This window comes from Sus scrofa, chromosome 3 (genome assembly GCF_000003025.6).
Source record: "Sus scrofa isolate TJ Tabasco breed Duroc chromosome 3, Sscrofa11.1, whole genome shotgun sequence".
NCBI lineage: Eukaryota > Metazoa > Chordata > Mammalia > Artiodactyla > Suidae > Sus > Sus scrofa.
This window is the reverse complement of record NC_010445.4, coordinates 79,811,252-79,838,500: the sequence shown is the minus strand read 5'-3', so window position 1 is coordinate 79,838,500 and position 27,249 is coordinate 79,811,252. Positions and strand designations below refer to the sequence as shown.

Here is a 27,249-nt window from a genome sequence, read left to right as displayed (position 1 = left end):
ATAATTTTTAAAAAGATATCATTTGCTTTCTGACAGGTTAGGAAAAGCCTAGTGGGAATGTACCATTCTTATCCTTAGCAATGAAAGATAGAATCGGAATTCAGACACAGGCTTGCTTAAGGTCAGTCAGACCTTGTGTCATAACTCGGCAATCCATCAAGTTACTCTGCTGTGTGACCAGTGCTCTCCCTCACTTTTAGCCACCTAGGGTTAGTCTCTCTTGGGGGTATACTTCACCCTTTGATGCCAAGGCTCCTGTGTTTTCTAGGGAGATGATATTGTCATGAAAGGTATAGGAGAAAGATGATAGATTCTGGATACTTCCATTCCTGAACTTAATTTCTACCTCTAATATTGGTTGACCAACTCATAACTATAAACCATTATGATCCTTAGGCTTATCATTCATAAAATAAATACTTACACTCTTAAAGGTTATTCTGAAGGTTAAATATAATATCAAATACTTAAATACTTATACTTTTAAAGGTTATTCTGAGGTTAAATATAATGTATATTATGTATATGAATATATATAAGATATGTAATATATATATATAAATGTATCATGGTGTCTGTCACATTTGAAAAATAACTAAATGATTAAAGTAAAAGATTCATTCCTTTGGCAGACTATCTACTACCACTGTCACCTATAATTCCTTTAATTTTGTTAGAATTCTTTTTTGGGGTTTCCAGTTCTCTCTTGCTACTTATTTTGGTAACACTTTGTTTTGTGTATTATCTAATCCTTTTTGTACTTCTTTAATGATAAACCATTATCTTAGTACTGTTATGATATCATGTACCATTATTATTCATAATTTTCTCAGAAGTCACTAGCCTAAAACCTTAAATCCTTAAACCTTAATAAAATGTAGTCTAGTGGTTCCTTTTTTTTTTCCCATTTGTAATGATTTTTATTTCTTCCATTATAGCTGGTTTACACTGTTCTGTCAGTTTTCTACTCTATAGCAAGGTGACCCAGTTACATGTACATGTATACATTGTTTTTTCTCACATTATCATGCTCCATTACAAGTGACTAGACATAGTTCCCAGGGCTATACAGCAGGATCTCATTGCTTATCCATTCCAAAGGCAATAGTTTGCATCTATTAACCTCAAGTTCCCAATCCATCCCACTCCCTCCCCCTTCCCCTTGGCAACTCCAAGTCTGTTCTCCAGGTCCATGATTTTCTTTTCTGTGGAAAGGTTCATTTGTGTCATATATTAGATTCCAGATAGAAGTGAAGTCATATGGTATTTGTCTTTCTCTTTCTGACTTACTTGACTCAGTATGAGAGTCTCTAGTTCCATCCACGTTGCTGCAGATGGCATTATTTTGTTCTTTTTTGTGGCTGAGTAGTAGTCTAGTGGTTTCTTAATATGTCTAATTATATCATAGATAAGTTCTGGTTTATGTGGACTCTAGGTATGGCATCCTATATTTCAAGCTTATGTTTCTCTTCTGGCAAGAGCATAGGTAATTATTCTATTAAGAATGGTTGTTTTATTCTTAGTAACATACCTGTGTGTAGGAGTGTTTTTGTCATGTGTGCCATGTCAGATAAAAGTTACTGATAAAACAGAAAACCTCCTTTAGAACTGTGTTGGAATATGGGTATTGCTTTCCATATTTTGGAGACATTTAAATTTTTAGCATAATTTTGTGACAAAAAAGAACAGAAATATGCTGAAGTCCTGGGCCTTAATTTAAAACTGGGTAGAAATAGCAACTAAGTTAAGTTCCTAGTTTTGATAGTTCATGTTAGCCTGTTTTGGGCATTAAAGAAAACAGTGGAGTGGAAAGTCTTCACTTTCGAATACTTTACTTTAGAGACCCAGTGACAGTGCCAGAAAGAACAGAATAAGAACTAATAGTTACCAGGGAGAGTTCTGCTGCTCAAATAACTCTCGTGTTGTGGTTTTATATAAGAATCTTTGCAGAGGCAAGGTTTCCAGCGTGATCACTCCTGCAGAGGTGTACCACGAGGCCTTATTTTTCTGGTGGAAAAGGAAAGGAAGTCATTTGCAGAGAGAAGACAGATGATTGCTTTCTCTGAAATTTGATACACTAAAGTTTTAATGTTTGGTAATCATTAGGCAAAAGTTTACTTAAAAAATTAACTTTCAGTATTTTACATAAACTGTAAATGTGTATCTTTTATAATTCAAGAATCCAGTAGCTTTAATTACACCATTATGTTGAGAGTTTTTTTCTCAACTGACTAATGAAGTTATTCAGTTTTCATCAAAATCTTCAATTGGATTGTTTTGAAGCAAATTTCAAAAGGCATGTGATCTGTAAAAATTCTTTCTCTTTACTTGTATAACCGAAACACTATTATTATCACATCTGAAGAAAACTAACAGTTGTATCTTAACATCATCAGCTGTCTGATATTGAGACCTCCCCAACTGTGTAACTTTTTTTAAAAAGTTGCTTTGTGGAGTTCCCATCGTGGCGCAGTGGTTAACGAATCTGACTAGGAACCATGAGGTTGTGGGTTCGATCCCTGGCCTTGCTCAGTGAGTTAGGGATCCAGCGGTGCTGTGAGCTCTGGTGTAGGTTGCAGATGCGGCTCAGATCTGGCATTGCTGTGGCTCTGGCGTAGGCTGGTGGCTATAGCTCCGATTCTACCCCTAGCCTGGGAACCTCCATGTGCCGAGGGAGTGGCCCTAGAAAAGGCAAAAAAAAAAAAAAAAAAGAGGGTGCTTTGTTCTGGTCACACATTGCCTATGGTTGATATGATTCTTACTTAATTTAGTTACTCTGTAGATCCCCTCATGTTTTTCTCCCTTACAATTTATTAGCTTAAGAAATTATGTCATTTGTCCTGTAGAGTTTTCCAAGTTTCAGATTTTGCTGATTGCATCCCCATGAAGTTCTAAATTTAGCCTATTCCTGTGACCCCTCTACATCCTGTTAGATCTAGAGAAGGGTTTCTCAACTCCAAATAATGCTGTTTTGTGCTGGATAATTTTTTGTTGTGGGGGGTTGCCCTGTGGATTGTAGGATGTCTAGCCGCATTGTTGGTCTCAAGCCACTGGATGCTAACAACACCTCCCTTTCTTCCCCAGTGGGACAACCAAAATGGCTCCAGACATTGCCAAATGCCCCAGGGGCAAAAATGCCCCCCTGTGGAGAACCACTATTGAGAGACTTGAGCAGATTTAGGTTCAGTTTCTTGGCAAGAATTCTTCATATGTGGTGGTGGTTTTTTTCCTCCCTTTTCTTAGCATCACTTTTTATCTCCTCTCTTAACATACTATATACTTAAAATATTTCCTGATGTAGAAAAAAAATTTTTTTCTTTTGGAGTTCCTGTTGTGGTGCAGTGGAAACAAATCTGACTAGGAACCATGAGGTTGTAGATTCGATCCCTGGCCTTGCTTAGTGGGTTAAGGAGCCAACATTGCTGTGAGCTGTGGTGTAGATCACAGACAGGCTCAGATCCCGAGTTGCTGTGGCTTTGGTGTAGGCCGGCATCTGTAGCTCCGATTCGACCTCTAGCCTGGGAGCCTCCATATGCCTCGGGTGCGACCCTAAAAAGCAAAAAAAAAAAAAAAAAAAAAAAGAATTTCTGATGTTTTAGTAGCCTTAGTTTTAACCTTTATCGTTTGAGTATATTTTATGGTAATATCCAAAGTATATTGTATTACCATTTCTTTTGAGCTTTAGAAAGTACCAGTTTAATTTACAATTTGATAAAAATACATGGTTACAATACACAAGGTGACTATGTATCCTCTTAAAACTTTTTATTTTATGGTCCCTAGGTTTTGAGTATAGGTTTACAATTTATGTATACAGATGATTCTCCTTATTTTAATGTTACCCTAAGTACCAGTTATTAACAAAGGGATTAATAGTTACTATCGTTAATTAGAATGCCAAATGATTAATAAAAATGTGTATAAAGGCTAAGTATACCTTTGAAGTTTTGTGAGATATTTTCTCAGTTCTTCATCTCCCAGCATGTTGGTTATTACCTCACTACTCTTTTCAGATTCTTAGTGATTGACCTTGGTCTCTTGACCTTTTAACTGTCTTCTCCTTTTCATCTTTTATAGCATGAGAACTTGCTTGCTCCAATGTAAAAGCATCATATCCCTCACTAATTTATCAGCCTCCTTTTTGCCTTTATTTTCCTCTAACTTTCCTCAGTCTGACCCCGCACCTGCCAACCCCAGCTCAGGTTGGGTTGCCTTCACTTTTAGGCTTCTTTCTTTACTTCTCTTTGAAAATCATCACAGTAATTAGACACAGTCAGCCCTGATTTTAGTGAACTAGGCATCTATATAAGACAAATAATAATAGTCATAAATAAATGCTACCATATTTAATGAATACTTTTTCTTTTTTAATCAAGTTTACCTTGAAACTCAAATGATTTCAGTAGATACTGTTTCATATTTGATTCTTTAAGTGCTCAACTCAGTTACTGAAGACCATAGATATTTTTCCATTCCAATAATTGGCTTGACTTATAGCATGTTAAGAAGCATATTTCTCATTGGTAGGATGCAAATCAAAAAACACTGTTTGTCCCTAAATGTGCTTCACCCCTGAGTTGTTGATAATAAAAATTGATTAACTTACATCTGGTTTTCTATTTTACATTAAACTGAAGAGCCAGGGTATCATCTTTCAGTCGACTCATCTTTTTCTCTGGGGACCTATTGTCATTTATATTAAACTGAATTCTGATTACTTATTTTAGTGATGCCACATTGGCATTGAATTTTGTTTTTGAAGACCTTCAACTTTGTGATTTTTGGTGACATAAAATAAAAATGGTTTTGCATTCTGAAGAAGAGTTAGAATTTGATTTCTCATTGAATCATGAATAAAAGGCTTGTATGGTGGGATTCTGATGATTTTTATTTATTCATTTATTTATTTTGGCTTTTTAGGGCTGCACGCACAGTATATGCAGGTTCCCAGGTTAGGGATCTAATTGGAACTACAGCTGCCCACCTATGCCACAGCCACAGCAATGTGGGATCCGAGCCACATCTGCAACCTACACCATATCTCATGGCAACGCCAGATCCTTAACCCACCAAGTGAGGCCAGGGATTGAACCCACAACCTCATGGCTTCTAGTCAGATTCATTTCTGCTGCGCCACAACAGGGAACTCCTATTTTTTTTTTTTAATGATTCTTTTTTTTTTTTTTTTCCATTATAGCTGGTTTACAGTGTTCTGTCAATTTTCTACTGTACCGTAAAGTGACCCAGTCTCACACGCACACACACACACGGGCACATATATATATGCATTCTTTATCTTACATTATCTTCCATCATGTTCCATCACAAGTGACCCCATAGTTCCCAGGGCTGTACAGCAGGATCTCATTGCTAATCCATTCCAAAGGCAGTAGTTTGCATCTATTAATCCCAGATTCCCAATCCATCTCACTCCCTCTCCCTCCTCCTTGGCAACCCCAAGTCTGTTCTCTAAGTCCATGAGTTTCTTTTCTATGGAAAGATTCATTTGTGCCATATATTAGATTCCAGGTATGAGTGATATCATAGGGTATTTGTCTTTCTCTTTCTGACTTCACTTAGTATGAGAGTCGCTAGTTCCATCCATGTTGCTGCAAATGGCATTATTTTGTTCTTTTTAGGGCATAGTAATATTCCATTGTATATATATACACCACATCTTCTTAATCCATTCATCCATCAGTGGACATTTAGGTTGTTTCCATGTCTTGGCTATTGTGAATAGTGCTATAATGAACATATGGGTGCATGTATCTTTTTCAAGGAAAGTTTTGTCCAGATGTATGCCCACGAGTGGGATTGCTGGGTCATATGGTAGTCTATATTTAGTTTTCTAAGGTATCTCCATACTGTTTTCCATAGTGGTGGTACCAATTTAAATTCCCACCAACAGTGTAAGAGGGTTCCCTTTTCTTCACACCCTCTCCAGCCTTTGTTATTTGTGGACTTATGAATGATGGCCATTCTGACTGGTGTAAGGTGGTACCTCATGGTAGTTTTGATTTGCATTTCTCTAATAATCAGTGATGTTGAGCATTTTTTCATGTGCCTATTGACCATCTGTATATCTTCTTTGAAGAAATGTCTATTCAGGTCTATTACCTATTTTTCCATTGGGTTGTTGGCTTTTTTGCTATTGAGTTGTATAAGTTGTATATTTTAGAAATTAATCCCTTGTCAGTTGCATTGTTTTAAACTATTTTCTCCCATTCTGTAAGTTGTCTTTTTTTTTTTTAATGGTTTGCTTTGCTGTGCAAAAAGCTTCTCAGTTTGATGAGGTCCCATTGATTTATTTTTGCTTTTATTTCTGTTGCCTTGGGAGACTGATCTGAGAAAACATTTGTAAGGTTAATGTCAGAGTATGTTTTGTCTATGTTCTCTTCTAGGAGTTTGATGGTGTCTTGTCACATTTGTCTTTAAGCCATTTTGAGTTTATTTCTGTGCATGATGTGAGGGTGTGTTCCAGTTTCATTGATTTACATGCAGCTGTCCAGTTTTCCCAGCACCGCTTGCTGAAAAGACTGTCTTTTGCCCCATTTTATATTCTTGCTTCCTTTGTCAAAGATTAATTGACCGTAGGTGTCTGGATTTATTTCTGGGTTCTCTATTCTGTTCTATTAGTCTGTATGTCTGTTTTGGTACCAGTACCACACTGTCTTGATGACTGTGGCTTTGTAATAGTTCTTGAAGTCTGGGAGAGTTATGCCTCCTGCTTGGTTTTTCTTCCTCAGGATTGCTTTGGCCGTTCTGGGTCTTTTATGGTTCCATATGAATTTTTGTATTGTTTGTTCTCTGAAAAATGTTATGGGTAATTTGATAAGATTGCATTGAACCTGTAGATTCCTTTGGGTAATATGGCCATTTTTACGATATTAATTTTTCCAACCCAGGAGCATGGAATATCTTTCCATTTCTTTGCATCCTCTTTAATTTCCTTGATCAATGTTTTATAGTTCTCAGCATATAAGTCTTTCACCTCTTTGGTCAGGTTTATTCCCAGGTATTTAATATTTGGGGGTGGATTTTAAAAGGTATTGTATTCCTTTTCTAATATTTCATTGTTAGTGTACAGAAATGCGACTGATTTCTGAATGTTAATCTTATATCATGATCTTTATTTGGATTTTCTGTGTCTGACATAAATAGAAACTGAATTATTTTACCTCCCTTTAAATTTGCTTTTGAGAACATCTGCTATCACACTGGCAGCAATACTTAGTTGATTATTGTTTCTGTGAAACGGCCTTTTTTACTACGTGGTCAGCTTTTCCTTTATAGTTTTCTGGCACTTTAGTTTGTATAACACAGTCTAACAATTACATGTCCCTTTATAATTTCCAAGTTCTTCTACTATATAGTTTCTTATTTTTCTAGTTAAATTTTATTTTTTTTGAAAACGGGAACTGTCTGATATATATCTTACACTGAACATTTAGAAAATACTCAGATTATGCTTGTGATAATTGGCAGATGATTATAGGCTGCCCAGAACATGCAGATTTTGTGAATTGTTCTAAGGAAGAATTACTTCAAATTTGACTCACTGGAAACCACTGACTCAGAAGTTAAAAGCCATATATCTATTTTTCAAAGCCCAAAGTATGTTCTTTGAAATTGATAATTCTTTACCTTAGTGGAACCTAATACACTCATATAGACTTCCCCTTGCTGCTCTTTTTCTGCTGGTTTCTTCTTTGAAACAGGGCAGAAATAAAAGTATATTACTTTAAATTTTATTTTTAGGTTCCTGGATCATTTATGACTTCTCTGTATTTATATGCATTTTTTGCTAGCTTTAAGTTGATAAATTGCATGAATATTATAGGACATGATTTACTTTCCTTTTTCTTTAGAAGCAAGACTGTCTGGTGTAACGAGTATTATACCTGAGTTGAGTGAGGGAACCATAGTTCTTAGATGACTTCTGCTGATGGGATATGCTTTAAGTTGTCTACTGAACCTTCTCCTCAGTTACTGAACTAAGGCAAGTGTGGCATTGTTTTTTGGAGTGAAAATGTTGAATTAAGAAAACTTTGGAGGGAAAAACAGAAAAATATCCTTTTAAAAAGTTACTTCTTAAAAAGAAATGCCTTTTGGGAATTAACAGATACAAACTACTATACATAAGATAGATAAGCAACAAGGATTTATTGCTTTTATGTTCTTCTTCCTTTTTGTGTGTGTGTGTATGTCTTTTTAGGGCTGTACCCATGGCACATGGAGGTTCCCAGGCTTGGGGGTCAAGTCAGAACTGTAGCTGCCACCTTACACCATAGCCACAGCAACGCCACTTCTGAGCCATGTCTGTGACCTACACCACAGCTCATGGGAGTGGCAGATCCTTAACCCACTGAGCAAAGCCAGAGATCAAACCCGTGTCCTCATGGATACTAGTCGGGTTCATTAACTGCTGAGCCATGACAGGAATTCCAAAAGTTTGTTTTGTTTTTTTTAAAGAGGAAATGCCTTGCATAGTAAGAATTCAAATATTTGATTATGTGAATTGCCCTGCTCTTAAGTTACTACATTTAGTTGTTAAATTTGAATCACAGATGGTCAGTTAGTGGATATAATAGATACCACATTATAGGAGGGACACCCATAAAAAGATGTGATGGACTACTTATGATGAAAGCTGGAGTTAGAAAATGTATCCAGGAGTTCCTGTCGTGGCGCAGCAGAAACAAATCTGACTAGGAACCATGAGGTTGTGGGTTCAATCCCTGGCCGTGCTTGGTGGGTTAAGGATCCCATGTTTCTGTGACTAGGGTGTAGGCCAGCAGCTGTAGCTCCGATTCAACCCCTAGTCTGGGAACCACCATATGCCATGGGTACGGCCCTAAAAAGCAAAAAAAGCCAACCACCAGAAAATGTACCCAAAGAGATTATGAATTTAGAAATTCATCTTGTTGAAGTGGAAATGTCAGGTAGAAGACTGTGATTTAGTTTGTTCCTTTTGGTTTCCATTAGCTGTCATGCTCAAATTATATCAAAGAAAGGAAGATGTATTGTAAGGGTGCATGTGGACGGGCACTGAGCCTAGTTAGTCCTAGGATTATTCCAGGATTCAACCTCTCTTTTATCCTACTTTTTTTCCCTTTCTCTGTCTCTCTCTCTCTCTCTCTTCCCTCCTTACCTCCCTTTTCTGCCTGGTCACTTTCAGCTTCTGTGTACTTCTGTGTACATTCTCCTCTCTCTTCAGACTGGATGCTTTTGCTTGTTCTGTCATAGCTGCTATATATATAGTTTTCATGTCTTTTCTACCCTTCTTTCCACTATAACCTTTTAGTATATCCTTTCACTCACAGCTAACAAACTCTCCTTCAGTGTTTCCTTAATGTTTTTAGATGACCAGGGTTCAGCTCATCCTTTTATGTTACCTACCTTGATCAGGAAGTTGTTACAGTATAAAATACATTACAGTTGCAGTATAATGGCCAGTCAGCACATATATGTTTACTGGGTTACTAGTAAGTTTTCTCAATGTACATAACGTCAGAAGTGTTTTTGACTTTTGAGAAAGAGTGGGGAAAAAAAAAGAAAAGGTCTCATCCTGTGTGTTTGAAGGCTAGACTGTTAGATCTTCAGTTTAGTCACATACTAAATAAGAAAAACAAGTGATTCTTGACACAGTTAGCACATGAGGCCCAAATCACCAGCTTTATCCTCAGCATTTTTGATGATGGAACAGCCAGGAACTGTTACTGAGTGCCCATTCTATGTGAGACATTATTTCACATGTGTAATTCAGTTTTCCCAGCAAGCAGGAAGTTTAGAACAAGATTTCAGTATTTAGATAAAAATTTGTATTAAAGTGTGTGTAGGTCCAGACCTCTACAGCACAAACTTCTGTAGCATAGGACATTGGACAGAGTGGAGTAGGGGTTACTACATGTTTAAGTGAATCATATTATTTTGTACACTGATATATTTTCTTTCAAAAAGATGGTACCTCTCATTTAGTGCTTTCTCTAAAAGTTTTCACAAACTGTCTCTCCAGCCTTGTTTTAATACATGATTTGTTCTGTTAAAATTCAAATCTCAACTGAAAAATTGCTTAGGCCATTGAAATAAGTTTTTATTGACACTGACCTCTGATTAGTAAAGATTCTCAGTTCTGTACCTGTAATGTTGAGAGAGAACCAGAGATATTAAGATAAGATGGTTTCCCAGTATATAGGTATAGGGAATTTTTTTTTTTTTTTTTTTGCTTTTCAGGGCCACACTTGTGGCATATGGAAGTTCCCAGGCTAGGAGTCTAATCTGAGCTACAGCTGCTGGCCTATACCATGCCACAGCAACAGGGGATCTGAGCTGCCTCTGAGACCTACACCACATCTTACAACAATGCCAGATCCCCAGCCCACTGAGTGAGGCCAGGGATCGAACCCACATCCTCGTGGGTCCTAGTCGGGTTCGTTAGCCACCGAGCCAAGAAGGGAACTCCTGGGATTTTTCTTCTTGAGTCAACGATGGTAAATTTAGATAGATTCTTTTTAAGTTTAGTTAATAACAAAGATAAGTTAAACCATCTGTTTACTGTGATTGGTTAAATGGGTATATTTCATAGTGTACAAGTTACATGGTACTTGGTACTTAGTACTTTAAATCATGTATATTGTTTTATCAGTTAATTATAACAATATTGTGAGGTAAGTGGTATAGCTGTCAGAATCCCTTGCTAACAAATGAAAAGTGCTGAGAGAAAAATTATTTGCTTTAGCTCACATGGGTAATCTGTAGAGCAGGCAAGAAGAAAACAAAGTCACGTTCCAGTCTGCTGTCCTTTTCAGAAGACTACATAGTCTTCAGATTATCGTGTGTTACAATTCAGGATATATTTTTCAGTACAACAGCTAGTTTATTTTATTTATTTATTTATTTTTAAATTTTTTTTTCTGCTGTACAGCATGGGGATCAAGTTGTTCTTACATGTATACATTTTTTCCCCCTTTGTTCTGTTGCAATGTGAGTATCCAGACATAGTTCTCAATAACAGCTAGTTTATTAATGTAAAGAGCTGATGCATGGGTGGTTGTTGTTTTTAATTAACGTTTATATGATTTAAACTTTGACATCAGCTCTGACTTTCCTTATGCTTTTCGTAAATTCAGTCACTCATTGTTTTTTGTTTTTTGGGTTTTTTTGTGTGTGTATATACTGTCAATCATCTCCATCCTGGTTCTCTTCCGAATTTAAGGTTTATTTTCAAAGGTTTGGGGTTTGCTCTCTATTTGGCATTTAGGATTAATAAACTTGACCTGCTGGTTGATAACTGTTCAAACTCAGGAAAGTTTGTGCTGGTATTTTAAAAAATAATACTTCCTTGTTTTATGAGCCTTGTGCATGGCTCTGGCAATAGTCCTTTTGCAGAAGGATACAGAGTTATTATATATTGGTTACTCAGGTAGGTGTGGACAGGAAGTTTATGCTATACTTTGCAGTCAAGTACATTTATTTATGCCTAAAAATCAAGTATTGTTGCCTCTGCTTCTGCTTCAGATATCAGTCCATCAACAGTGTATGCTGTTTACCATTTACATTTCAGAAACTGCTCAGAAATCTTGAAATCATACTTCACTTTGGCCAGCTATTCTTCCAAATTAGTATTCCTAGAGCCGTTAGCTGCTTTGGAGAGGTTTGCCTGACTCTTCTTGGCACTGCCCTCACTCCACCCTGTTTAACTAGGATAGCTTATAACTTCCATTTAAGATTTCATTTAAATTTTATTTGAAGAAAGGTATCTGTATTTAACTTTGGAAACAAATGGCTTAGCTAGTGTTTTTATGTCAGAATTGTAAATGAGGTGACAGTACTGCCAAAGAATGAAATACTCCTCCTCCCTTCTTGTTGTATCACACAATATTGTGGGAGTAGTTTAGTTATTAGTAAACTCTATGTATCCATTATCCTTGAAATGGTACATATTAGATGTAACTTTTACTTGTATTTCCATCGTATATATTTGTGACTATAAAAATCTTGGCTATGGTAGCTGTGAGGAGTGTTTTTTAATTGGTTCTTAGTCTTGTTCATATTTAGATTAGATTAATTTTATGGATTTCCCATAGGGAATGAGTCAGAAATAGGAAATTTGATGGAAGTCCATCATGGCACAGGAAGGGTAGAACATAGCTGTACAGGGCTCTGGCTCAAATATCTACCTCAGTCAGAGCAGCTGCAATTTTATCTGTTGAATTGATGGGGTTCCATAAAATAGTTACTTTGAAAGAGGATCCTGGGGCTAAATTTTGAAACTACCAGATTAGTAGAAAAACCTAGGAGTTAGGAAACCACGGTACCAGTTTTGGCTATACCATTAGCTACTTTTGTAGTATTAGGCAAGTCACTTAATATATCTTTCTCGGAGTTCCCGTCGTGGCGCAGTGGTTAACGAATCCGACTAGGAACCATGAGGTTGCGGGTTCGGTCCCTGCCCCTTGCTCAGTGGGTTAATGATCCGGCGTTGCCGTGAGCTGTGGTGTAGCTTGCAGATGCGGCTCGGATCCCACGTTGCTGTGGCTCTGGCGTAGGCTAGTGGCTACAGCTCCAATTAGACCCCTAGCCTGGGAACCTCCATATGCCGCGGGAGCGGCCCAAAGAAATAGCAAAAAGTAAAAAAAAAAAAAAATCTTTCTCAGTTTGTTTGTTTGTTTATTTATTTATTTATTTATGTCTTTTCTAGGGCTGCATCCGTGCAGCATATGGAGGTTCCCAGGCTAGGGGTCTAATGGGAGCTGTATCCTCTGGCCTACACCAGAGCCACAGCAATGCGGGATCCGAGCTGCATCTTCGACCTACACCATAGCTCACAGCAACGCCGCATCCTTAATCCACTGAGCAAGGCCAGGAATCAAACCCTCAGCCTCATGGTTCCTAGTCGAATTCCTTAACCACTGTCTCAGTTTTTCATGTATAAAATAGAACTAATTCTCTACCTGATCATGTTGCATTGTTTTCAGACAGTGGTTTCAATTCAGGAGATGAATCAGAGCTACAGCTTCAGGCCTACGCCACAGCCACAGCAGCGCCAGATCTGAACTGCATCTGTGATCTACGCCACAGCTTGAAGCAACACGAGATTCTTAACCCACTTAGTAAGGCCAGGGATCGAACCTGCATGCTTCTTAATCCCCTGAGCCACAATAGGAACTGCAAGTTATTGTTATTAATAGCAGCAGTTCCCAATAACTGAGAAGTCCAAAATGGTTCTGAATTTTTTTGATAGCTATTATTGTAATAATAGCTATGGTTTTTCCCACCTAATTTTCTGTGATCTAGGGCATTGTTATTTCTCCTTCTTTTTTAAAAAATAAGTTTTATTGGTAGGCTTCCTTAAAACTCGATTTCTAATGGAAGATAATAACTTTATTAACACAAACATACACACAAATGCATGTATATGTGTATATGCTTATTTTTTAAAATTTTCATCCATTGTCTCTAGGAACACAAGTAGATAATGAAGTTTACTGTCCAGGATGCTTGCATTTGTTTCCTGTCTTTGAAGGGCCAGAAAATTGTGCCTGAAATTGGGTTAGCACATTTCTGAAACTGATATTAAGTTATTTTGCTTAGTTGAGCTAGATGCCATTTCTTTTCCTCTTTCCTTGAAGTGGAAAATACAACAACCTTCATGTTTCCTTTAGGAAACCATCCCAAGCTTATAAATTTATTTTTTGTGCAATCAAAGTGACAGACATAAAGAATATATCTTATTCAGAAAAGGCTCAGTAATTGGGTTCCAGCCTTAAAGAGAACAAGCCTGTGCTCTTCTCTTTCACCTGATGAAGTATTAGAATGGCTTCTCTTTAAGAAGTTGATTGGCTGACTTGATTCAGAGAGAAGTGAGAATAGCATTGTAGGGTTAGGTGGTGCTGGCTGCTTTTCTAGCTCCTGCACAGCATGTGCACTTTATTTTTTTTAAATTTTATTTATTTACTTATTAAGTATTTATTTATTTATTTAAATAGTCTTTTAGGGCCGCACCAGTGGCATATGGAGGTTCCCAGGCTAGGGGTCGAATTGGAAGTATAGCTGCCGGCCCACACCACAGCCACAGCAATACCAGATCCGAGCCACGTCTGCCACCTACACTAGAGCTCATGGCAATGCCGGATCCTTAACCCACTGAGTGAGGCCAGAAATCAAACCTGCAGACTCATGGATACTAATCAGATTTGTTTCCTCTGAGCCATGACGGGAACTCCCAGCATGTAAATTAAATATTGGAGGAATTAACTTGCTCCTTGTATCATACCACCAGAGCTGTATAGTCTGGGTTACAATTTTTTTTTTAAGTTTTATTGAAGTATAGTTGGTTTATAATGTGATAATTTCTGCTGTATAGTAGGTGATTCAGTTATACATATATACACACCTTTGTTTTTAAGATTCTTTTCTCATATAGATTATCACAGAATATTGGGTAGAGTTCCCTACGCTATACTGCAAGTCCTTATTACAATTTTCAGCATAGCTGGCCAGTTTCTGGTAGTTGTTATGGACATGTAGAAAAGTACAGTCCTATATGTCAGAGGAATGTATCTGCCTGTAGAGTGTTAAATATGAGATATGCCAAAGGGTAGTATGTCCTATCTTCTGGAAGTTAACAAAATAAAATATCTTAAAACACATGTTCTTGGAGTTCCTGTCGTGGCACAGTGGTTAACGAATCCGAATGGGAACCATGAGGTTAGGGGTTCGATCCCTTGCCTTGCTCAGTGGGTTAAGGATCTGGCGTTGCCGTGAGCTGTGGTGTAGGTTGCAGACACGGCTTGGATCCTGAGTTGCTGTGGCTCTGGTGTAGGCCGGTGGCTGCTGCTCCGATTTGACCCCTAGCCTGGGAACCTCCATATGCTGTGGGTATGGCCCTAGAAAGGGCAAAAAAGACAAAAAAAAAAAAAAAAGAAAAAGAAAAAGAAAAAAATTGATTAAAAAAAAAAAAAAGACCTGTTCTTTTTCCTTATTCAAAACTTTCTGGAGTTCCCTGATGGCTCAGCAGGTTAAGGATCTGCCCTTATCACTGCTGCTGTGGCTTTGGTTACCACTGTGGCATGGGTTCAATCCTTGGCCTAGGAACTTCCACGTGTCCTAGGCACAGCCAAAAAAATCCACAGACTTTCTACTGAACACCAACAAAAAAGCCCTTACGACCAAGAATTCCATAGGAATTAAGGAATTTTGAATTGGTCAGGTATTTTCTGGCACAGTAACGTGTAGTTTAATTGATCAAAAGTCATCCAGGGAAAAATTCAGCAATTCCATAAAAATTATAATAATAACCACTTAGCGAGTGCCTCTTATATGCCAGTTCTTAAGATGATATTTTAAGGTACATAAATGAGGAAAAAGTTTTAGTGACTTTAAACAGTGTACTCAAGGTCATACAACTCAAATAGAAGGGTTAAGGGTTGAACACAATTCTCCCTGGCTGTTAAATTCATTCTCTTTCCCTAACCATGCTCTGTCTCAGTGAAGAATCATTCATGAAATCTCTCTCTCTGTTTTCATAGTATAGTTTCCCTTTTCAAAAATTTATGTCAAATGAATCCTGCTTTACTTTTATTTTTCATGGTGCAATTAGATACAATATACCTAAAAGTTAAAATCTGAAAGACTAAATTAAAATATTTTGGGAAGAGAGTTAAAGTTGGACTCTTTGGAATTATATATTAGCAGCATTGATTTACCTTGCTGAAGCTTTTCATACACCTCTCTCTACTTGCTTTTTGTTGTGTTAAGTTTTTAGTACAGAATTTTTCCTTGGCCATTAATAACCATTTTCCTCTTCACACTGCTGTACTCCCTACTCCTAAAAGATTGTGGGGATCTTTTAGGTTCACACCACCAGAAACGTCACTCTTCTCCAGATATCCATGACTAATATAGGGATGCAATATTACATTTAGTCGGTGAGGTGCCATCATCTTACATGATGGGCTTCAGCCTGAAACTTAATTCATTTGTGGCTTTAATTTATTTCAAATGAATCCACTTCTACTTTCTGGATCAAAAATTTTGGATCTCCAGGAGTTCCCTTATGGCACAGTGAGTTAAGGATCCAGCGTAGTGACTGCAGTGGCTTAGGTCACTGCTGTGGCATGGTTCGATCCCTGGCCCTGGAACTTCCACATGCCATAGATGTGGCCAAAAAAAATTGGATCTCTGTTTTGTTCATAATGATAAATACTTCTGCTTATCTTGGCTTGATAAATTACATCCATCCAAATACATAGATTTGTATTTTCTTCTGCCTGTTTTATTAATAAAAGAAATTGAGTAATAACTGAGCTTTTTTATGTATTTTATATGCTGGTACTGAGGTAATAGTGCCACCTTTGATGAAGATATCAGGCCAGTTAATGCTTTTACCTCCCAAAGGTGTTTATTGGAAACTGAAATTCTTTGTTTTATTTATTTATTTTTTGCTTTTTATGGCCACACCTACAGCATATGGAAGGCTAGGGGTCAAATTGCAGCCACAGCTGCCAGTCTGCGCCACAGCCATAGTAATGTGGGATCTGAGCCGTGTCTGTGACCTAGGTACACCACAGTTCACACAATGCCAGATCCTCAATGCACTGAGCAAGGCCAGGAATCAAACCCACATCCTCATGGATACTAGTCTGGTTCATAACCAGCTGAGCCACAACTGGAACTCCCCTTGTTTTTTTTTGTTTGTTTGTTTGTTTTAATTTAAATTAATTCTACCTTTTACTTTCTGGACCATACCCATGGCATATGAAATTCCCAGGCTAGAGGTGGTATTCTTCCTATGAATAGTATGGAGGAAGCATAGGTGCTTACCCTGGGAAACTTAACCTAACCAGTTCTCTAAATGTTCCTTGATTATGGAAATTTATTTCCTTGACTTCTCTGTCTCTGTTGGTCCCCCCACTACACTACCTTCCATAGCTCCTCCCTTTCTCTTTTTCTTTTTGGCTGTGCCCAAAGCATGTGGAAGTTCCAGAGCCAGGGATCACACCTACACTACAGCAGTGACAATACTGGATCCTTAACCCACTGAGCCACCAGGCACTTTTCCCTTTTTACATTGTCTGTCTCAGTTGTAGTTGCTGTCTGTCTCACCAGACTTTAAGGGCCGTGAAAGTAGGAATTATGCTATTCTTATTGAAGCACAGGTGCTTATGATAGTGTAAGGCATAGTGATATCAAATATAAACTTGGAATGAATGAATGAATGAATGGTCAGATGTCACTGGAGGCTAATAATTCTGGACTTCTCTAACTCATTCTGCCGAGAATTTTACTTCTCTAAACTAATAGTTCTCCTCTCACATCTTTGAACTACCTTATATGAATGAAGATTGAAAGAAGAACATTAAGGATGAATATGGAGTTAACTGTTTTAAGAGAGGTCCTATATAATTTTACCAGGTGGGTGGTAACTTATTTTTTAGTAACCACAGATACACTGAGCCAGTTGTTTCTAAGTTTATTGTGCTGGGCTTTGGGGGGTATGTGTATTTTACTTTACTTCTACTTTCTGGTTAGTGTCTATATAATTTTTTTCTTGAATACTTGTGTCAGCTTACAGTTTTTATCTGAGCACTCATTATTTTGATTTATAAATATTACAGATTTACAGGTTTTTACCATAGTAACTGAGTGTGCATTTGTATGTGGTTAAAGTCTGAAAGATAGGAAATAAAATAATTATTTGAATGACCCTTTAAACCATGCCTTAAGTAATAAGTGTTATTGCTCATAATATCTCTGTATCATGCAACTGTGGCATTTAGAAATATTTGTTATATCATTTGTAGAATATCTTTGTTTCTCTAGGGGGAAGGGGCCACCAAAATATTTGCCACAAAAAACCATGATCCTTAAGAAGTACTTTTGTTCTTTGCTGCTTTTATAGCTTTCCTGCTGCTAACCTCCAGGTGTTCTTTTTGCCTTTTAGCTTCCCTCTTATTTGTATTAAATATATCAATAATTTCCAAAATTTTTGCAAATTTTGGCAGCAAACTTGTAATCCATTTGTTTATTTTCCTTCAATGTGATTCACCAAGCCTAGATTTTAATTTGCAGATTTACTTGAATTTGTGGCTTATGTAACAGACTTTCATTCTGTCCAATTAGTTTTTGTAACATTAGGTTGAAGAGAGGTATAATTTTTTTTTTGTTTTTTCTTTTGTCTTTTAGGGCCACGTCCACAGCATGTGAAGGTTCCCAAGCTAGGGGTCTATTTGTAGCTGTAGCCGCCAGCCTGCGCCACAGCCACAGCAACTCGGGATCCAAGCCGCCTCTGTGACCTACACCACAGCTCACAGCAACGCCAGATCCTTAACCCACTGAGTGAGGCCAGGGATTGAATCTGTGACCTCATAGTTCCTAGTGGGATTCGTTTCCACTGCAGCACAACAGGAGCTCCGGGAGGCATAATTTTGAAGGGAAAGGTGTTTATCCTATTTCTGATAACCTTCTAATCTACCTCCTAGTTCATCTCTTGCTTTTTTTTTTTTTTTTATCCTACTTTGATCCTTCTTACTGATTTTTGTGTTGGCCTTATTTTTTAAAACTACCAATTTAAGTTGAAAATTAAGGCACAGAATTTAGAAATGTGAAAATAACTCTTTAATATATTCTATGGTGTTCCTGCTGCTGCACAACAGGATTGACAGCATCATCTCTGGAGCATTGGGATGCAGGTTTGATCCCCAGCCTGGCACAGTGAGTTAAAGGATCCTGTGTTGCTGCAGCTGTGGCATAGGTCACAACTGCGGCTTGGATCTGATCCTTGACCTGGGAACTCCATATGCCACGGGGCAGCCAGAAAAGAAAAAGAAATGTGTGTGTGTTGTGTAGTGCCTTTCCTGGTTTTCTGTAAGTGTCTTGTTTTTAAATAGATTTAAAAGAACTGGAGTTATTCTGTTTCTTGTTTTATATTCTTTTTCTCAAAGAGTGAACCAAGCATTGTGGCCTAGCAGCCAGTGTCAAAGAAAAGCAAAAAGAAGTAACAGAATAGGACTTTAGGACCAGGGTTCTATTCCTTCTCCCATTCCCTATCAAAGGAACAGTCTGGTGAGAATTGGCTATTGCTCATGTATATGTAGGATCTCCAAGGAACTGGGCTTTGACCATGAGAAGAATGATCTGTTTTCTTCCATTTATAAACTCTTAGAGGCTCTCTGTTACCACAGTCATGTTAATTTGATCTGTGACACAGATATTTGAACTGGAATTATTAATATTATTTTTATAGAAAAAGAAGATGAGTCCCGGATAAGTCATATAACTTTATTCCAGCTCTCCTTTAGCAAGTGCTAAATGTGTAGCTAATTTGTGCTACACAGAATTTGATCCGGATAAGGAGATATGACAGGCACTAATAATATGCAGTTCTGACCAATAAAGTTTATGATGATGTGATCTGAGGAACTGTGGACAAAAATACTAGGCAACTTTCAAAGTCAAGGGAAAATAGTGTATGAAGAGTTTGGACTCCAAAAGAAGGTACAGTTTATACAGAACCTTTTGTCTTTTAACAGAGCTGTTGTCCATTATGGTACTCATCATATACCATAACTTTTTGCCTGAAAATTAAATAGTGTAGAACTCTCTATGAAACAATCATTGAAGAAGCTAAGCAAAGAGAAGAGCTTAGACCTATTACCTATTGGCTTAATCTTCTAAGCAGTTCATTTTCTTTGCAATAAATCTTGACAACATGATTCAAAAATTTAGCAAATGCCAGTTTTGAGAAAAGAAACTTGATGAATTTCTTTTTTTTTTTTCTCTCTTTCTCCAGCTCATGATTTACAAAGCCTTCATTTTTTCAAATGTAGCTGCCTTCTGTAGTAGCTACAGTACTCTGGAGTATGTGAAGAGGTGAACTAATTCCTGACTTACAAAGATAGGACTAGGTGGATGAAGTTCTTGTGGAGCAAATAAAGTAGTCTCTGTGTGTTAGCTCTGGATGCAGATTAGAGTGATTACTCCCACCATCACCCTCAACTTTGGAAGCAGGCCAGACGATAGATACTAAGAAACATTAAGTTTTACTGTATACCAAAAAGTATTCAGGAGAGTTAAAATACAGTCCCTACTCCCAAGTTCTTTTTAATGTGGTTGGGGAGACAGAAATGAATATTTTACTTAAGGCTAGGTATCCTTAGTACTTCATAAGCACTTTTCTCACATATTCTATTTTATGAGATTCTCAGAATCACCATACCAGCTGCCCAGATGACCGACTAGAAGCTATGTGATTTAAGTTGATTTAGTGAGAAACTATTTCACCACTTACTTGAATTGCTAAATTGTACAATATGGACAATAAAAACTAATGGTGATGCAGGACTGAGAGAAACCACTGTCCATCAGAAGATACACAAACTCCCCCATGTTATATAGTAAAGTTTGTGTGTTAAGTGCCTTTTTCTAGGAAGAGAGTTCATAGTTTTCATCAGATTTCCCCCCCTTGTATAATTGCCATTTACTTCATTAGATTTTGAAAGCAAGTCTGTGTCTCCAAAAAAAAAAAGTTCAAGAACTACTTGTCTAGAGTATTTGGAGAACACTTAGAGAGTGAGGCCTTAGATGAGTTCTAAACAATAAGCCAAGCAAAGAGAGAGCAGTCTGGACAGAAAAGTGACAGCACCTAAAATTTCTTCTGTCTTCTTCAAATATAGTACCCTGAGCTGCTAGATCTTCAGCACAGATTTCTGAAGAGGTTTACTTTCTTTCTTATGCTAATTTCCTACTTCCCTTTGCTGTCCCCCCATTTTCCAAGAGTGTAATTTGTTTTTTGTTTTTTTTTTTTTTAAGTAGCCAATTTATTTTTTCTTTTTATGGTCACCCCACCCACAGCATATGGAGTTCCCAGACCAGGGATTAGGTCTGCAGTGCAGTTGCAGCCTACATTGTATGCCAGATCCTTAACGCACTCTGCTGGGTTGAGTATTGAACCAGTGTCTCATCACTCAGAGATGGAGCCACTGATGGAGTTGTGCCACAGTGGGAACTCCTACATCATAGGTCTTAATAATTAATTTTTAGATATAATTTAAATAGTAGATTTTTTTTTAGTTAAAATGGATGAGATAAATACATTTAAGAAATGATAATACCCGTAGTAGAAATCATGATAGTTTATCCTGAAAATTGAATTATTGTTGACTGTCCAACACTAAAGGTAGAGTGTCTACATGTTTTAGCACATTGAACAGACATTGTCAAACACTACCAAGGGCCAGAAACTGCTGTGAATACAATAGCCAGAGAAAAACAGACCTAACCCTTGTTGCTATAGAGCTTTCAAAACATTTCACAGATGTGTCTGTAATTTCTGAACTCAGTTATACTCTTAGATGTGTCTTTAAGAGGAAAATCCCAAATAGGATCATTGACCTATATAGACGGGACCCCTTTCTGTTGGTTGTTCTCTTCCTACATCAGTAGTTTTCATTGGGGCTTTCAGGGAAGGGTTGTCCTCAGAGGACATTTGGCAACATCAGGAAACCTTTTTGATTGTTTCAGCTTAGTACGTAGAGGCCAAGGATGCTGTTAAATCTCCTACAGTGCACAGGACAGTCTCCACGACAAAGAATTATTCAACACAAACTATCAGTAGTTCCAGGATTGATAAACTCTGCCCCAGATGGACATTTCAAAGTACCTGAACAAAATTGCCTTAATAAGGTAGAGTCAGGACTTAGTCATTTCAATACTGCACTGTCATGCCACCCTACGGTTCTAGTGTTTCCTCATTAATGGGTTTCAGACTTTATTTAAAGACTCTGATGTAAGTGCAATCTGCTTTTAGTCCATTTCAATGGATGCTGTTAAAGTAGTAGGGGATGGTGGCTTGGATTTGACATTTGGAACTATGCTGTCTTTTAAAAAAATTATCCAAATTGTAGTGGTGTATTAATATATATTTTCCTATTATTGCCTATTATTGTCAATATTTACTGAATTACATGACTGTATCTAACATCTGTATCTATCTACATCTATATCTATATCTAGTAGGTAAATTCAAAAACGTGATCATTGTAGATGACAGGAAGGAAAGGAATCAACACTGGTGTTTTTTTCTAGATGAATACTTTAAAACAATGCTTTAATGTGCACCTAGAGATCTTATTAAGATGTTGGCTCAGTATATATGAGTTAAGGCCTGAGAACATTAGATCATAGCACAGAAAAAGTATGCTTGAAGTATTTAACCAAAAAAAAAAGATTCATTTTTAAAAGGGTTTTCTTACTTTTGACTTTTTTTTTTTTCATTTTTTTTGTCTTTTTGCCTTTTCTAGGGCCACACCCACAGCATATGGAGATTCCCAGGCTAGGGGTCTAATCCGAGCTGTAGCCACCGGCCTACACCACAGCCACAGCAATGTGGGATCCAGTCCGCGTCTGCAACCTACACCACAGCTCATGGCAATGCCGGATCCTTAACCCACTGAGCAAGGCCAGGGATCGAACCTGTAACCTCATGGTTCCTGGTCGGATTCGTTAACCACTGCGCCATGACGGGAACTTTTGACTTATTTTTAATGTTCACTTTCTAATTATAAAAGTGTTAAAACTAATGTTGGAGAAAATTTGAATAACAGAAAAAGCGGTAAATCCTAAGTACCAATTCTACCATCCCAATAAAATATTTTGTGTATTTTCTTTCATTTTATCCTGAGACCTTTAAAAAATATCCTTAAGCACAATGTATGCATTATATAATTCTGTATCTTCTTTTGTTGAAAAAAAGAAGAAAAAATTCCCCCCCCCCTTTTTTTTCTCGCTTTCTTTGTCCTTTCTGATATCTTATTGTTCAGCTTTGAATAATTCAGTTTAGGAAAGAATTTATCACTTAGGAAAAGGCTTGCTGAGAGGGACAAAGAATCATAAGCCTTGCTGTAAAGACTTAATTTTGTAAGCTGACTTATGTCATGTGGCATTAAAAATATATTTCTCATCATTGGAAAAAACAAAACTGAGAAAAGTCTTTTCCTTTAAATTTGATTTTGTTTCTCCTTAGAGAATGCACAACTGATATTCCGGAGCTTGAACTAGGCAAGGAACATGCTATTGCTATTTAAAAAAAAATTTCTGGAGTTCCTGTTAACTACTGGAGGCTCAGTAGTTAACAAACCCTACTAGTATCCATGAGGACGCAGGTTCAGTCCCTGGCCTCACTCAGTGGGTTACAGATCCAGCGTCCTGGGCTGTGGTGTAGGTCGCAGATGTGGCTTGGATCCCCCGTTGCTGTGGCTGTGGTGTAGGCTGGCAGCTACAGCTCTGGTTCGACCCCTGGCCTGGAAACATTTCCTCCATATGCTGTGGTACAGCCCTAAAGAAAACTAATAATAAATAAAATTGAACTAACTTCCTTATAATTGGAACTAACTTCCTTATAATTGGAAGTTCAGTGACAAACGTAGGATTAAAGAACAATTGTATATTGATATACACTGTACTGAAAAGCTGTGAGTTGAATATCTGTGATTGTGAATCTTATTTTCCATTTACAGATCTTCCTCGACTTATGATGGATGGAGTTATGTCCCCATAACTTACAACCCATTTTAAGTTGAAAATATCCGAAGTTGAAAATTCATTTAACCTACCCAACATCATAGCTTAGCCTAGCCTATCTTAAACATGCTCAGAATACTTACATTAACCTACAGTTGGGAAAATCATCTAAGACAAAACCTATTTTATAATAAAGTGTTGAATATTTCAGTATGTTATTGAATACCATTTTGAAAGTGAAAAACAGAATGTTGCCTGGGTACGGAATGGTTGCAAATGTATTGACTATTTACCCTCGTGATTATGTGGCTGACTGGAAGCTATGACTCTCTGCCTAGTCCAAGAAAAGATCAAAATTCAAAATTCGAAGTATGTTTTTGGGTTTTTTTGTCCAGGCCTGTGGCAAGTGGAAGTTCCTGGGCCAGAGATTGAACCCGTGCCATAGAAGCGACCTCAGCTGCTACAGTGACAAACACCAAATCCTTAACCTACTGCACCACAGGAGAACTCAAAGTACACATTTTTTATTAAATGTGTTCTCTTTCACAACATTGGTTGAAAGATCTGAGTCATACCACCTGGAACCATCTTTACGTATATTATTGCCCTCTAATGAGAAGATGTAAATAAATTTACAGATTGTTAAAGAAAATTACCCTTTGGGAGTACCCTTATGGGGCAGTGGTTAAGGATCGGGTGTTGTCACTGCAGCAGTTCAGGTCATGGCCTTAGCATGGGTTCAGTCCCTGGCCCAGGAATTTCCGAATGCCCTGGTGTGGCCAAAAAATGTAAATAAACAAAAAGAAAATTACCCTTTGCTCCTACTCACCTTAAGCTCAGTGTGTCTCATTAAAGGCTTCTAGACTGACCAGCAGTTAGCTTGTACTTTGGACTTTTTGATTATCTTAAAACTCCATTTAACTTTTAAGCCTTCTAAGGTCTCTGGAGTTTCAGTGAACCATATACAGTTCTCAAATCTCAACTCGTAATTTGTAGAAAGCATCAGTTTTTTTTTTTTAATTATAGTCATTTTATAGAGTTGTAAGAACTTTTAGTGCTGTGTTGAAAAGTTTACCATTTTTTCATATTGCATCATCATTGCTCATCTGATTCACAACAAACTTTCTTCTCATCTTTGATCTTTGCCTTCTGTTACATTTAAATCTTTCAAGCCTCTTCCTCCTTTTTTTATATTGACAAATTTCTGAGAGTAATTAATATAACATACCCATTGGTTGTTTAACCCTGTTAAGCTATTGAGGGTGATTCTTTTACGTATCATCTTAGGTGTGACTCTTAGGAACAGATTTTTAAGCATTCTATAGTTATATCATAATTGGTTCCATTTGGGCCTCCCAGAACTGGTTGAAAGCAAAACTGTAAATAGTCCAAAGGTTTTTAAAGCCATATGTTCAGTAAAGCATGTTGATGGTTCAGTAAGCTTATGTACTCTGTCAAGTCATCAACATGATTAGGCTTCATAGCAACTATCAGCATTCTGTGAACATGCCAGAGACTTGGCTAATCCACTGAGCTGAATTCACTCTTTATTTATTTATTTTTGTCTTTTAGGGCTGCTCTGGTGGGATATAGAGGTTCCCAGGCTAGGAGTCAAATTGGAGCTGAAGCCACTGGCCTGTGCCAGAGCCACAGCAGTGCTGGAACTAAGGCACATCTGCGACCTACACCACAGCTCACGGCAACACCAAATCCTTAACCCACTGAGCGAGGCCAGGGATCAAACCCACATCCTCATGGATGCTAGTCAGGTTCGTTAACCACTGAGCCATGACGGGAAGTCCTGAATTCACTCTTTAAAAGTTCCTGTTGTGGCGTGTGGAAGCAAATCCGACTAGGAATCATGAGGTTGTGGGTTCAATCCCTGGTCTCGCTCAGTGGGTTAAGGATCTGTCATTGCCATGAGCTGTGGTGTAACGCGAAGCTCAGATCCCACACTGCTGTGGCTCTGACATAGGTCTGCAGCTATAGCTCCAATTTGACTCATAGCCTGGGAAACTCCATGTGTCTTGGGTGTGACCCTCAAAAGCAAAAAAAAAAAAAAAAAAAAAAAATCCCTTATTTATGCCATACAAACAACCTTTCAGACCTGCCTCATTATATATTGGAGGAATAATAAGTAAAAGTCCCTCATCTCCTTTCTCAAAGATTGTATCATCCTCTTTCAGTTTGCTTTAGTGAGATGACTCTCCAACTCAATCAAAAGGAATCTCTTCACTGTCATGTTTTTCTTATTGTTTTAGTTGGGATTAAGTTCAGCTGTCAGTTACAGATGTCCAAGTTAACAAAGACTAAAAATATAATATTTATATTATAGATATTTATAATATATCTATTAAGATATAAAAAAGGATTTTATTTCTCTTTTATAAGTGAAAGTCCAGAGGCTCTGTTCCACACAGTCGTCAGAGTTCCAGACTTTTCTATCAGATCACTCCATTGTTTCTTGGGTATAATCCTGTTACTCATGTCCCAAGAGGCCATTATATCCACATCTCAGATAACAGGTTGCAGGAAAGGGTCAAAGAAGAAAGGAGCAAAGATTATGTGTCTCCTATCTTGTAAGGAAGATTCCTTGAAGCTGCCACAACAGTTCTTACACATTGATTAGAGCTAAGTCATATGGACAGACTTAGCTGCAAGGAAGAGAAAGACTTGTTTTTATTCGGAGTGGTTACATGTCCATTTTACTACTGTGGAAGAAGGGACAATGGATATTGAGGTATAGATGGCAGTCTCTCACACTCACCGTGACTTCTGGTTCCTCTACTGTCATTGAGTAGATTTCAACACAGTTTAATTCCAACTTTAGTATGGTGTCTTTGGGATGTTGTTGATAAGAACTTTGGTGACAATAGACTAAGATTAGGGGGAAAACGGAACTGACATCGGCTATGTGTTAGTGTATTCACACAGATCTTCTCTTTGAATTTCCATGTATCATTACAGTTTATTCTCTTACTAATCTCTGAAGTTTCTTTGTCATTTGGTCCAAAGAAAAGATCTTTGTGGAAGATCCTTCCAGTCTTCAAAGATGTGTAAAACCTGGATTGATTTTAAAAAGTGTCATTCTCAGAGTTCCTGTAGTGGCGCAGTGGTTAACGAATCCAACCAAGAACCATGCCGTTGTGGGTTTGATCCCTGGCCTTGCTCAGTGGGTTAAGGATCCGGTGTTGCCATGAGCTGTGGTGTGGGTCACAGACTCGGCTCAGATCCCGCATGGCTGTGGCTGTGGCATAGCCTTTGACACCTAGCCTGGGAACCTCCATATGCTGTGGGAGCGGCCCCAGAAAAAAAAGGCAAAACGACCAAAAAAAAAAAAAAAAGTGTCATTCTCAATATCTTTTATAATTCTGATGCCTACCTAACCTCCTTAGAAAGGTATATGCTCCAGACTGCTCAGAATATTAAAAAAATGAGTCACAAAATAATGAGAGGAAGATAAATGTGGGAGCACTTACAGGGAAAAAAATGATACAGCATTAAAAGTCTTCTTAGTAATGCAGGGCATTTAAGGCAGGATATTACTCATAGCAACAGAACATGGAACCATTAGAAGTTGGGACCTCTGGAAAGGAAATGAAGACCAAGATAAGCTATTGAGAAATAATTTCTTCACATATATATAATTTTTTTTGGCTGCACCCACAGCATGTGGAAGTTCTAGGCCAGGGATCAAACCTGTGGGGGGCAGTTGCTACCTAAGCT

The 27,249-nt window shown here is 37.7% G+C and overlaps 1 protein-coding gene across 2 annotated transcripts in view; it reads left to right on the top strand.

Annotated features, from left to right (window-relative positions):
- COMMD1 (copper metabolism domain containing 1) overlaps positions 1-27,249 on the top strand; it is a 143,655-nt gene that overhangs the window by 75,469 nt on the left and 40,937 nt on the right. The window contains exon 3 of one of the 2 annotated variants that reach the window (XM_021087481.1): positions 7,872-8,127. The exons of the other annotated variant lie outside the window; for it this stretch is intronic. Coding sequence (XP_020943140.1) covers positions 7,872-7,892 — 21 coding nt within the window. The 3' untranslated portion in view covers positions 7,893-8,127. Of the gene's footprint in view, positions 1-7,871; positions 8,128-27,249 lie in introns of those variants that run through there. 2 annotated transcript variants of the gene reach the window in all.